General features: G+C 43.2%; 2 protein-coding genes across 3 annotated transcripts in view; both read right to left on the bottom strand.

Moving 5' to 3' along the window:
* LOC135241527 (DENN domain-containing protein 5A-like) overlaps window positions 1–6287 on the bottom strand; it is a 36556-nt gene extending 30269 nt beyond the window's left edge. For both annotated transcript variants that reach the window (XM_064312009.1, XM_064312010.1), the window contains exon 1: window positions 5991–6287. In XM_064312009.1, the coding sequence (XP_064168079.1) occupies window positions 5991–6090 (100 nt within the window). In that variant the 5' untranslated portion in view covers window positions 6091–6287. The remainder of the gene's footprint in view (window positions 1–5990) is intronic.
* An 815-nt stretch (window positions 6288–7102) lies between these two features.
* Window positions 7103–14637, bottom strand: LOC135241533 (transmembrane protein 41B-like). Its single transcript, XM_064312016.1, has 7 exons — window positions 14416–14637; window positions 13812–13929; window positions 13531–13659; window positions 11327–11420; window positions 10595–10699; window positions 9902–10040; window positions 7103–9687 (listed from the first exon to the last, which is right to left on the bottom strand). Exons 1-7 carry the CDS (start codon window positions 14510–14512, stop codon window positions 9518–9520), a joined length of 852 nt encoding a protein of 283 aa, XP_064168086.1. The 5' UTR covers window positions 14513–14637; the 3' UTR covers window positions 7103–9517.
* Window positions 14638–14790: the final 153 nt, after the last annotated feature.

Genomic DNA, 14790 nt, shown 5'->3' with positions numbered 1-14790 from the left:
CTGCACCAGTCTGGAATACTAAACCTGCATGGAATACAGCACTAGTCTGGAATACTAAACCTACATGGAATATGGCACCAGTCTGGAATACTAAACCTGCATGGAATACTGGACCAGTCTGGAATACTAAACCTGCATGGAATACTGCACCAGTCTGGAATACTAAACCTACATGGAATATGGCACCAGTCTGGAATACTAAACCTGCATGGAATACTGGACCAGTCTGGAATACTAAACCTGCATGGAATACTGCACCAGTCTGGAATACTAAACCTGCATGGAATATTACACCTGCCTGAAATACTGAATACACACATACAGACATGCACACGCGCACACACACACACACACACATACATACACCACACACCACACACACTGTGTACTGACAACAGAAATGGCTCTGTGTGCTGCAGTACTTTCCATCCATCAGCAGACTGAAACTCTCTGAGACCAGCACAGTCAGGAAGAGCCAGTAAGGCAGGTTCAGGGAGAACAGGCCAAACTCAGAACACTAACTACTTGGAGGAGTGTCCTTACCAGCCAGCATGGGCCAAACTAGGCCAATGGGGGCCTACATCCAGGTGACTACTCTTGAGACGAGTGAGAAGTGGGAGAGTTCCTGAGAAACTGGGCAGAGTCACAGGAATGCCTGTCCCACTGTGTAGCCAGCACTGCACAGGTGCACGAGACACTCGCCAAACCCACTTCCCCAAAACAGTGCAGCAGCAGGACATCTGCACAGCTGGGCTCCAATGTGCAGGAGGAGAATCGGGGCTGAGCTATGCCTTTCTGAAGAATGTGTGCGCTTGTGTGCATGCACATGAGTGAGTGCGTGTGAGAGTTTTGACTTTTAAAAGGCCAATGTCTCAAATTGTAGGCCAGAAACAGTTACTATTTAAAACCCAGGGAATTGTTAAATATGGCCAAAACATCATCAGTGAAAGATAAGCATCATTCCTGGAAGTTTAATCAATTTTTCTGAACGTTTCTGGAAAACCTGAATTATACTGTCCTCTTACGCCTTGGGCAAATAATGCCTCTGGGTACAATGAACATTTTTACATTGTAACCAGCTGGTTACTCCTCCCTTTAGTGAGCAGCCTCCTTCCCCTGTATGGACACTCCTCTGTGTTCAATAAAAGAAACTGGCCTCTGTCCAGAACAATCATTAAAGACACAAGCACTTCCTGCATTGTGCCAAAAACAGACACTTCTCCCACACAAACTTACTGAATACAGACCACAAGCTAACCCAGGGGGAGAGAGACTGTGCTGAGCTTCTGTGCTCTGTACACAGAACAGAGAGACTGCACTGAGCCCCTGTGCTCTGTACAGAGAATAGGGAGACTGTGCTGAGCCCCTGTGCTCTGTACACAGAACAGAGAGACTGTGCTGAGCTCCTGTGCTCTGTACAGAGAACAGGGAGACTGTGCTGAGCCCCTGTGCTCTGTACACAGAACAGAGAGACTGTGCTGAGCTCCTGTACTCTGTACACAGAACAGAGAGACTGTGTTGAGCTCCTGTGCTCTGTACACAGAACAGAGAGACTGTGCTGAGCTCCTGTTCTCTGTACACAGAACAGAGAGACTGTGCTGAGACCCTGTGCCCTGTACACAGAACAGAGAGACTGTGCTGAGCCCCTGTGCTCTGTACACAGAACAGAGAGACTGTGCTGAGCCCCTGTGCTCTGTACACAGAACAGAGAGACTGTGCTGAGCTCCTGTGCTCTGTACACAGAACAGAGAGACTGTGCTGAGCTCCTGTTCTCTGTACACAGAACAGAGAGACTGTGCTGAGCCCCTGTGCTCTGTACACAGAACAGGGAGACTGTGCTGAGCCCCTGTGCTCTGTACACAGAACAGGGAGACTGTGCTGAGCTCCTGTTCTCTGTACACAGAACAGAGAGACCCACACTGCTCCCATGCTATATAACAGTGGTACCAGAGCTCAGTCACAGTGCTCATGTGCCTTCTCTGCCTCCAGCCAAAGGAGTCCAAACCAGCAGATCCCAGCAGGAAGGCAATGCTAGCCATTACATCATTTATAACTGTTTTAATGCAGTTCCATTTTAAATGATGGATCAGTAACATACATGCAAAACTTGAACATAGCAGACAGTCTCTTTATTTTCACCGGTTTTAGGGGGCAGGGTCACGAGTTTGAGCCGAAGAGTAACATTGTGCCAATTTCATTCTACATTTCATTATATTCCATTTGATTACCTGCAACTTAGGAATAGAGCTGCTCCGGTTGCCGGTACTGTTGTGGAATAAATCTTTTTACACAGCGCTAAACAAGCTCAACCCTTTTGTCTTAAGCACAGTGTTGTAGTACACCTTACTGGATAAACACCAATTAGCTTACACCATTGCTGTGCTTCAGTAGAAATCATGCCGTACTGCTGCAATGTCATCGATAGAGAAGCACTGTATTACAAGCTGATACTCCGATACTCCTGCCTCTCTCAAACAACAAAGACATTTCCACCCTGATTGGCTCAGACGTGCCACTCAGGTGAATGTTCAGGTTGAAAGTAAAAGAATTGCGCCTGCAGCATCCTTAACACACAATCACCCAAAAGACAGAAAAATAGGATGCAGACAGGTGAGCACACAGAAGGTCAATGCATTCCACCCTTCTGTCAGCCCCACACTCTGGAGGATGACTCAACACAAAAGAGAGGCTGTTCACAGGTTCGCTGAGGGATCTGGGTGCCTAACTAACTGGTTCCGCATCTTTGACGGTTCCCGGGGAACGTGTTTATCGGTAGCACATGCCCCCAGAACTATGCATGGAATGGAATGACCTACCATTATCATCCAAATTTCTAGCATGCACTCCTCCCCCCAGAGTGAGTCACAGAGCTCAGAGCCAGAGGAACCAGCAGGCAGTGCAGAATTACCTGCTTGGCTTCTGCTTTTCACACACACTCCCATTAAACTTAAGATGTAGAGAACATCAAAGCAAACTGCCTCTCAAGTCATTTACACGCACAACCCAAGACTTGACTGCACTTAACGAAAGCAAACCCCCCCCCCCTACCAGTCAACACACCACTAGGAAGAGTGGGAACTGCAAGATCAAGGATCACACAGGAGGCCCAAGAGGACGTGCTATCCGCGTATTCCTCCAGGACGGGATGCATAACCAGCCAATAGCAGTTCAGCAGTGTTCGATGACACACAGGCTTTTCTGTACGTTTAGCTGCTGTGGCACACCAAGAAGAGGATGTACCCTCTGTGCTGCAAGATGTAAATTTAATTTACTACAGTAAATAGAATAGTGTGTTTTTAATAAAAGTGTTATATTAACAACATTGCCATTTAGTTTCCAGGGAGTAAACTAAATGTTACAACAGTGTCTGTTCAGTTTGTCTGTTAAAATAATGGTCTTTTAGATTACCCAAAGTTCACTGCAGGACAACATTTGGGAGTGTATGTTATTATTTCATAAACTTGCAGACAGCTGCCGTGAAGGAAATGCAGTGCCAAGTTCTAATGATATCTCATGGGAATGCAACTGTGCTATTTACATCTATGTCTGATACAACAGGCATACACAAAGAACATACTGTACATTCATACTCCCATGATGTCACACAGGCACACATGCACACACACACACACACACACACACATATATATATATATATATATATATATAACAATAACAATCACTGTTCTGACGGCCATTATTTCTACCTGCATTCAGTCATATGTCAGGGACATGACTGCAGTATTTGGATAAACCAGAACTGTGAATAAGTACAAATGCTTAATATATTTTTTAATAAAAACTGGTATGCTGTCTTACTGGTTGAAAAGAACAATGAGTAGCGCTTCCCTACCTTGCAGGTGGCAGCCATTGTTAAACCGTGAAACAGCCACCAGTCTATTTCTGTCTCTTTGAGGCACACACCATAAAGGTGCCTTCACATGTGGAGATGCTGGGCTGGAACCCATTTCCAGACCCTGGGCTGGGGCTGGCTGCAGGGTAGGCCAGGACATCAGCCTGGCCTTTGCTTTGTACTAACCTCCAGGCAGAGTGTCCAGCTGGCCCCTGCTATGCACATATGGTCCCTTCTAGACTCATTTAGAGTTTGTCCATTTTAATAGGGTAGCAAAATGACCAGACTCGGAGGCAGACACTACTATTCCTGATGGGTATGGTCAATCAGTCAAGCCTTTAAAAAAAAACCCTATAACAGCTATAGGGGATTTCCTATACTTCCCTAAGACATCTCATGTATTGAATATACAAAGTTTAGCCAGTTTGGTTTGGTTTTTGACATACGAGCTTTGTATCCAAAAAACAGCTTACCCAGTGATCAACAGCTGGAATCTAGACATCTATAGCATTTGGCATTTAAACGGCATTCAACAGACTTCTCACGACATCACAAAAACGTTCACTGTGTATTCTCTGGTCTTAACTGACCTTAAAAGAGAGCCAATTTCCTATGTATAAAACTGAAACCTGCATCCCAATGCAGAAGACTTCCCGTTCTGGCCTGTGTCCCACCTCCTTCACACTGGCTTGCTGAAGAGTAGGTCCCACACTTCCTAGAGAGACCCAGAGTGGCATCATCCTCCTTTTTTAGAGCTGGGCTGGGGCAGGCTCTGTGCTCGGCGCCCCAAGGGGGCACCTCATGGGAGTGACTGATCCCAGGCTAATATTGTTCACCCAGTTCTCTGCGCTAGTCTGTTTATAGCCTAATGCACCCCCCAACCTCCAGAACAAAAAGCAAACAGCACCCATCTGGTAAGGAGAAATAATACACCCCGAACCTCCAGAACAATGTGTAAATAACATCCATCAGTTAAGGAAAAACAGCACAGGACAGTGACAATTTGCTATATGTTCAGCGTTAGGGCAGCCTGCTTATCATTACTACTTATCTGACACAGTTAGAACTTCACTGCACCTTCATGCAAAACGCAGCCTGAGATTTATAGCTATCCAATGTCAGTTGAACACCCGTTAGAAACTGGATGACCTAACAAGATGCACTGAGATTTAGTACATTGCCGAGCTGTTGTTAGTGACTGCGGCGACTGGATGATGAAGTGGCCTGTTAGTATTGTGTGTTGGTTAGTATGGGGTGGTGTTGTGTGTGTGTGGTGGTGGGGGGGGGGGAGAGCGTGGAGGCATTCCATGTTGACAGCTGTCAAGAAGTCTCTTACATGACTACTCTGGTTGAACAAAGGAAGCTCTAAAACCGCCTGAAATACAACAGACTGCAGCTATTACAGCAAGCTGCAGTTATGCGTTGTGCCATTGATATATTATATTATAAACGTAGGTATTAATGGTATATGTATTCAATTGCGGAATTTTTAACAGACCTCATTTTTCTTTTGTTTTGTATTAGCCGTACATAGACTGAATGTTCATACATAAATCCAAACACACAAATACAGATCGCGGCTGTAAAGGGTTTCAGTCCATCAAATACAGTTTCTTTAGTAATGTTGACAGATAATTGCTATAGTTCAACTAGCGTAGCTGCCATAAACAGTTTTCGTCGGGTTCTTTAGTAGCCTAAGGACAGACGAATCCTTACATTTCCATATAAATTACGGGTGCGATTTCGATAATCACAGTACCCCAATATAATGAACGGTTAAGTACAAGGCATGTGAAGCCTTTAATAAATTTACTAAAATAGCTGGAAAAAATAACATGACCAAACACGACCATTTCTTAGTCAGGAGAGCTGGCTGTAGACGTCTATTACAGGGTGCCTTATTATTTGTTCTGTAAATTAAGGTTGCCTACTTTTCCCTTTCGTTAACTAGCTGCACGGTTCATTGTCGAAACAATTTGCGGAACATCCAGGCGCTCCGTTTAAACAGACAAGTATATATCTGTTCTGCGACAAATGATCGCCTACAATCTATAACCCGTGTATATAAACCGTAAACTGAATCTAATACGTTCATTTGTATAATTCCACCGAGCACCACAGGCACATCGCCACTTACCGGACAGTTCATCTGGTTCCAGCCCAGTTTCGGTGTCGAGTCCACAGATGACAAAATAATCTGCGAAACGACAGGAGTTGGAGCTGAAGCCGGTGGTCATTTTGAGACTGGTTCAGTTTGAAATGAACGCATTTCAGGGGATCCGGGAGTCACATCGCGCTGGCATTCTGGGCACAATATTAAACCCTGTGGACAGGATAGAATGAAGCCAACAGAAGAAACCGAAATGCATTTTGGGAAATCGCATACAGCTGTTTTCATCTGCCTCCTCGGTGCCGTGAGCTCTCAGGGCAACTGCGCCTGTGCATATAGCCAATGAAGGAATTACTTGTGCCTTTTAACTCGAAGCTACACCGCTCTTAAAACCCATGGGTAGGCCTAGTGCAATGTTATTAAAACGTTTCCCGGTCCAACATAATGTAAACGTGTACCCATATTTCATATATTACGGACCCACATTTAACTCATAGATACTGCATTTCGTACGATACAAAAGAGCACACCAAATACATATTTTCTACCACACAATAGAATTAAACACACCATTACTCAACTTGTAACTAACTAACTAACTAATCTGACATCACAGTTGTTATATCCATAAAACACCACGTGCATATTATAGACAACTGTTCAAAGACAATATCACTAAATTAAGCAAGTACATTTGCCTACCATTCCACTGGAATTTAATTTAAAAGACACGAGAGGAGGCAAATTACTAAACTGGGACCGGTGAGCTCTGTTTACTCTTGAAGTCGAGCCTAATAAATGGGGCTGTGACATACCGTTAAAACAGTTCTTACACAGATAGTTCAGCGGCTACCATTATTGCGCCTGCCTTCCAAAGCATTTTGGCAACTCTGTACAAGATGATATCGGAGACCCCCAGGTGTGAATGTTGGCCCATACATTAACAACTATTCTCAAATTTAATAAAGCCTAAGGGTAAGCAATGAATAAACATATTCTAACAGTGAACATGCGATAGATGACAAAAGATAACATTTGTCGCCCTCTCTAGTTTAAACACAGTATGAATTCTAAAATATTTAGAACGAACAAAAATATTTTCGAGATCTCATTTTGTTTAAAAACTCAAGACCATCAGCCATCCTTTATATATAATTTATTATCATCAACTTATTTCTAATAAATATCTGAATAACAAATGTTTTTTCATTAAGATTGAAATAGGTTAAAGAAACACATTTATAAATATAGATCATGCTTCAATACAATTTCTGTTTGTGTGTCCCATTTAACACTGTGGCAGCATAAAAACAGGTCCAATAAATGCCGATACATGCCGTAATCTGCTCCAATGAGGAAAATGGCCACTCCCCTTTAATAAGACAGACCTTATCCGTTCACCTCCTTCAGTGCTAACAGATCAGACAAAAGTAACAACATTACAGTCACTGTTCAGAGGTGGCAAAAGAAGCAATCATCCACAGATGCAGCAGACAGTGAAGACAAGGCCACATCTCCTAAAAGATGGATTCATGTCCATACGTACGTTCAATACGCACATTAATGATGAGATGGGGATTTGATCCCCTGCTATGGCACCTTCAGAACTGTGATCTCTTCTCTATCTATTGCTACCTCTGCATTTTCCCTGTCTGAATGTAGATAAGCATACAAAATTAGAGTGTACTGTCTGCTTTCTATAAAAAAAGTGAATGAAAAATACGCATATTCAGATCTACACACATTAATGGTCCATTTTAATCAGCCAGTGTTGTATCTGCACTTTCATCCACAGCATTTTTATTGTCCAATAATGGTATATTTTACAGTGCAATATTTAAGATGGCAAGGTCAAAAGATATTAAAAGGCATTACAGCCTCAATTTCCCAGTGCTCTTTCCCTACAGGTCACCTGATTCCCAGATATTTTGATGTTCTTGGCAACACTGGAGCAATGCGAGATCATTCCTACAGCATTACAGCAACAATGTGAGAGCATTGTGCACTCGCAGAGGACCTTAGTCCTGGACCATAAATATGAAGCACTTACACTGAGGTTGCCAAAATGATTAACTGATATTAGTAAGGGTTACTATCAAGTTATTGTTTAGAGTTACCTCATTTTTTAATTGTAGACTTAAAGGTTATATATCCAAAAATGTACTTATCTCTTCCACTGAATGCAATGTTTAAAGGAATCAATAAGACATTGTCATTTCAAGTACTGACATATAAATCACCTTATTTTAGATTACAATTTCCGTGCAGTTAATCAATACAGACTTTTCCCTGCAGCTTAACCTGCCACATCTTTCCAGCTGTGTAAGCGTACAGGCAGTAGGAAGATGAGGTTGGAGTAATGATCTACCTTGGCTGCATAAGATACAGTACTGGCAAATCAGGTTGAGAAAACAGACCAAGCGCATACTCCACTAAATTAATCCTGCAGTTTTCTTTGATTTGAAAGAAAAACTGATGAAAAGTTGCAGAATAATCGGTCTTTGCTACACAAAAAATCCACTTTGGTTTCAAACAAAAGTTCCAGTAACTTCTCATGGCATAAGGCAACACAAATTGAAATCAATAGCAAACATTCATATTGGATGGAGACTAACATTAAAAGCAAACATTAAAAGGATTGTGTATTGGTAGCAGTGCAAATGATCCAGGGAGGGAGCAGGGACAAACCCATGCCATTTACACTAAGTTAGTTGATAGCATTATGAAAAACAGTGATAGAAGGAGATCCATCGCACAGATCTTTGCTTCTTCTTGGGCTCACACAGTGATCAGGACTTATGACCGTGACTGACACACTGCCATAGAAGCAGAACATCAACACCACAATCGCTTAAGACACTTGCTTCAGTAGCCTCATGCTGAAAAATCCATGTTATAAGAAGAACCTGGTCATCTGTCAGCAGGACTTCATGCAGTTCATCTGCCCCCAACAGTCTGTACGGCTGGCTGAGAGTGGCTGGGCAGAGGCTGGGAGTGTTCAATTCAAGGCAGAACTTACCCCCATATCTGGGGAAATTCAGGCTTTTTGTTTCAGCTTTTTCCTTTTTCTTTTTTTTTAACCCAGGTAAAGTGTATCGCATATTCTGAGGCACGTTCTCCATTGAGCAAGAATCTACTCATCTGCAAAAAAAAAATAAAAATCACGACGCATATGAAAGCTATTGCTCACATGTAACACACCGTAAGTAATCACAACATTCTGCTTAATTCTGGTTTTGATTTTCTTCAGTCGTTGATTTTTATTTGGGTTTTGCAATCATTGCAAATGCAGTGAAAACAAATCTTGTCAGAGGAGTAAAAAAAGAAGGTACGCCTCATCACTGAGGAAGCCTGTGGGTTGGCCAACCCATTTCTGTTGTTAAACAGTGTGATGGCAGTGACTGCTCAGCCATCTCATGGACACGGAAAAGCTGAGCTTCAGACTGTTGGGTTGAGGGTTTCCACAGCAACCTCAGCAGGTGTGTGTAGGTTTGGCCTGTTCCATTCCTGGGGGTGGGGGGTGGTAGCAGGAACCCAGGGGAAGTAAAGAAGGCCTAATCCAGTTTCTGCTGAAGTTTCCTCTGGAAACAGACAGGCAGGATGGAGAGGATGGCAAGCACGGCCAGCACACCCAGCGAGCTCCAGGACACCGCCTCTCCCGCGGTGGTCAGCCTGTATAGCGTTGTCCCTGCATTTATCGCCACAAAGGAGGGAGGGGCCACACCTGCAGGGGTGGTGGGGGGGGGGGGGCACAGAGTCAGGCCTTCACAACACAGTGTAGTGAGACTAGAAGTCCCTCTGAAAAATGTGCTAAATCAATGTAATTCAATGTTAATAACAAAAGTTTCCAGCTACTGATTACCTCCAGTCATTACCAGCAATCCTTGATACAACTGTAACTGAGACATTGACATTAATCACATGCTCCAGAGCCTCACCCAAGAAAGTGCCCAGGAAGAAGACCCCCAATGGAACATTGATGACAGGGGAAGTGATGTTGATAAACCAGTTGGGCAGGAAAGGGGTGATCCTCAGGAAGATGATGTAATTAATCAGGTGTTCTCGGTGCTTGTCCACCTGCAATTAAACCCAACACAATGCAGCAAAGCCTTACAGCTTGGCTCATACATTCAGAGGGAGAGATTACTGGCATGCAGGATATGAGTCCATAGGCCTGCAGTCCACAACACTGCTACAGTAGGAACACAGAACACAGGACAAGAGCACACAGTACTGCTAGCATGCCATAATAGTGTATATCACTGCAAGTACACAGGACCACTACAGTAGCATACAGGGCTGTTTTAGAAGAGATCACAAGGCCACCATTATCTTTGCAGCACCAACAAGGACAAGGGCTCTTTAAATAACCTTTGAGAAGACAGCTGAGCAGGACTTTGCCCAGCATGCTCCACCGAATGCTAAGATTTTAAACCAGCTGGTCTCTTTTCTGCTCAGACACCAATTAAACACCTCCAAGCTGATTCAGCCATTCAGATTAGACAGGGATTCTTCACATCCCACATGCTTAATTACACAGGGGCCTGGGGCTGTGCTGTTCACCAAAGCCCACTGCTGGCCTGACAGTCTGACCTGTGTAATGCAGTCTTACAGGAGAGAGCCAGACTGACCTGTTGTGACCATTTTTGGGCCCTCTCTGTCAGGTACCGGTAGACAACAGGCCGACCCACCAGGTAGGACAGCAGGTAGCAGAAGGAGGCCCCCAGGCCAGAGCACTGAAATGACAGGTTGTGTGATCAGTGGACAGGGAGGAAGTGAGAACAGCAGATCATGTGATCAGTACCCCTGGAGGAATGCCATTATTCTTTGCGGCCAATAATCCCTTAGGACAGAGTGCATAAAGTCCTCTCATTGTGGGTTTGCACTGAGTCAGAACATCTCCCAATACATAAGTTCCTACTGCAACACAATATCCAGGCAACACTGGCCCCAACATGGAAAGAGTCTCAGGAAGCAGTGCTAAAGGTCATAAATACAGCACATCCACAGAATGCCATCAGCATCCAATGATACTGCACTGTATGGCTTTTAGGGTTTGGATGAATTCCATTTTAATTCAATTCAGTAAAAGAGTTAAAAATATCAATAAATAATGTTCTATAACAATATTCCAATTAACTGAATTTCACTTCATTTCCTGAATTTAATTAAACAGTGAACCTACCCTGGGTAAATAAAGGTTAAATAAATAAATTAAAAAATTAAAAAAAAATTGGAAATCAACCAAACCTTGGTGGTGATGGCGATAAATGGACAGGCCAGGTGCATTTAAAGGCGACTCCATAACACAATTATTATGCCACAGCATTTAAATGTAATTGAAGTTCAATGAGAAAGCTCACCAGGCAGACCAGGAAGAGGGCGAGGGGGAAGGGGTACAGATATCCTGACAGGATGCTGAGGAAGATGGAGCCAGGGATGGCAAATGTCTGGAGGCTGAGACAGCACAGTTAAGGTCCAAACTGGGGTGGAGACACACACACAAAAATGCACACACACACACACACACACGAACACACAGCAGGGCAGCAGAGAAAGCAACATGAAGGTGAGCATTTGTCCTTACATAATTTCTGGCATTCACGGAAAGTCTAGAGTAAAAAAACGCCACACCAGCACAACACAACAGAATGGGGACAAAAATAATAGCATTACACACACTGCTGCTAGTCCAGATCTAACACTACAAGGGCAGCAGTTCAAAATATGACACTGTCCGCTAGAGAGTAAACAGTACATTTCCAAGCATTAAAATAATAGGAATTAAAGAACAGACAAAACAGACACAAAAGCAACCTACTATGTTTACAAAAGCAAATACCAAAATAATACAGGTCTGCAGTATCTGGCACTGGTAGATGTAGTGTCATGCACACAGCCTTGTGAAAACGGTCTCCACTAAGTCCGGTTACTGAAGTGGTTTCTGCTCAGCTCTGCATGGTTGATGGGCCAGAGGGATTAAACACGCCTAAAGCAGTAATGTGCTGAGAGTGATGCAATCAGCAGGCCCTGCTTACCTCACGGTCTCCTGACTAGACCCACTGCCACCAGCCAATCAGATCCTCACTCACACACACACCTATAAACACAAGGATTCACCCAAATACCTCCAAAGAGACAAACATGTACACAAACAATCTCATGTCTGTGAACAGAAACAATTCTTTAAAACATAAAATATGCAAGTGAGTAATTTTGCAGATGCTTTTTGTGGCCAGGCTTGAATCCCAACTGGTTGGGGGTCAAGGAAGTTATTCTGAAGGAGAAAAACACCCAAGTATATCCAGATAGACACAACGCACCCTAAAAATATAAACACACAAACACGCACACACTTAGAAATATGCTTAGAAACAGAAAATCAATTACTTAAACCCATTGGGATGGTTGGGATGGCAGGTATGCCATCCTGCCAAGTTACGCCTTGGCGGGGGCATGCCCCATACCTATACAGCACCGAGAGTTTGGCACTTTTCAGGGTTCCCCACAGAAATAACCACAACAGCCACAGACACTCAGCCCTTAAAAACATTAAATTCTGTACATTCTCACCCCATTTCAACAGACAGAATTCATAAACAACTTCACATGTCCACACAATAAAGCCTCAAACTAAGGGGATTTTGCGTTTTCTCCTTCTTCTTATTTTTCCTGCCACCTACCCCACTAACAACATGTCTCCCCATTGGACACTTTACCGACACCAGCCAAATCTTCACCTACATGACCCAATCAAAAACTCGCATACACATGCAAAATACCCATATCTTTTTATTCTGCTAGTCTGCTGTGGCCTAGTGGGCAAGGTTACAGTCTTGGGAACATGGGATTCCAGGTTCAAGCCCAGCTTCGGAGCACGTTTCTGTAACCTGCTTTTACCCTCACTAATAATTGTCTACTACTTCTCAATTATTGCTTTTGCACCATATCTACCCACCGTTCACCGAACATATACACTGCATTATGATGTACTGCATTATAACTTGTACATTTACTCAAATTCAGTTCAGAAGCAAGTATAAACATATGTTTTCTGGAGAAATATGCTTCCTGTAGTTACTCACCAGCAATTTTCTACATGAATTTCAATGTGTTCCATGAGGCAATTCGAAATATTTGACACTTTCATCTGACACAACGTTTGCATGACATTGTAAAATGGTAAGATTACAAAACACAGGGCCAAGTGACTTGAAAGAATTGAGGAAATATTGGGTAGCATTGCTTTGGAATACATCTTATTTAATTTCGGTGAGACAAGATAGCCTATATTGTTTCTAGTACCGTAACTTGGCGTCATTTTGATATCGATACTTAATGGCAGGCCTGGATTTTTGTAGTGTGAATGAATGAGTTATAGACGGGGTATGTCTTGTATGTGTGAGTAACTTGGCATTTTTGTACATTGAAAATGTGTTTATGAGAATTTAAAATCCACAAACATGTACACACATATCCATCACACATATATAAACACACAGTGGCACACAGACTTGACTGAATCTAATCGATGTGGATCTGCAACAAAGCCCATTCCAAAGGATACAAAATGTATGTGGCAAAATACGCTACCAACACCTGGGTGTAGTAGGTGTCCTTGTATTTGGACAGCACTGTTCCCAAGGCCTTGGCATCATCCATGTCTTTGGGGATTTTAATCTTATCCATTTCATCACTGCAGGGGGTGAGACAGGGCAAATGAGAGGGAAAGAGAGGAAGAGAGAGAAACGAGAGGAGTGCAACCAAGCTGCCTGTACCTAAATTTAAATTGCTCTGTGGATCAGCTTGGGGAAATAAAAGTTTATTGAATACAGAAAGTGGACTTACTCGCTCAGCTCTGGGAAGTTTTTGTACACCAAATACATAACAGAGGCAGCGCACAAGAAGATTAATAGGAGGATAAGGCAGGACATGCGGGCAGAGCCACCTCCAGTGCATGCAGGGCCTTGAGAGAGAGAGGGAGGGGGAGAGAGAGATTTTCAGGTCGAGTACAGCCAACAATTTTTGTTATCCTAGCCTCGAGAAAATACCAACAAAGAACTAAGAGTAATACTAGCCAGTAGTTGCCCATCGAGATCGAAATATAAAACGAAATAGCTACATAGTAACGGACTCAGATTACTGAAAGCTCCTGACCGCAGCCTCAAATGACACTGGCAATTCGACCGACATTCCTTATCCACTATCCACTAAACTACACGCTGTCATACCAAAGACAGTTACCTAGCTAGCTAACCGACGTTGTTTCAATCGCCCACTGCTACATTGGTGAGCGTCCTTATTGCTCGTTGTACGTATATCAGTCACAGAACTCGATTGAAATGACAAACACAATCACCCGGTTATATCAAAATATTTAGCTAGCTACTGGTAACGCTCGGAAATCACCTATTTATAGAGAGATAGCAAGCTAGGAGATAGCTAATTCTACCTTTAATCAGAGCTCTGTCTTTTGTCTTCGTTTCTTCTATTAACATCTCTGATGCAACCCTGTCGACTTCTCGTCCTTCTCTACGATTCTTGGCCATTTCATGAATTTTCTTTAAAGCCAATCAAACCCGGTATCCAACAATGGCCATGAAATTCCTGTCAAAACGTGCAGCCTGTCAGCCTGGAGTTACTTCCGCCGGTTTTCAGCCGGTGAGCGATGAGCTGGTGACATCCGTGACCTTTTACCTTTTACGTCATAGTCGTTGAGTTTAAGGATAAAAAAAACACCGCCGATTTTTTTGGTTCCGGTAGATACTTTCTCCCAGTCCGTAGCCTTTATAATGGCAAATTTGATACAAGACAAAGACAACAGAAA

This window comes from Anguilla rostrata, chromosome 16 (genome assembly GCF_018555375.3).
Source record: "Anguilla rostrata isolate EN2019 chromosome 16, ASM1855537v3, whole genome shotgun sequence".
In the NCBI taxonomy this organism is placed as follows: Eukaryota; Metazoa; Chordata; class Actinopteri; order Anguilliformes; family Anguillidae; genus Anguilla; species Anguilla rostrata.
This window is presented reverse-complemented; position numbering and strand designations above follow the sequence as displayed.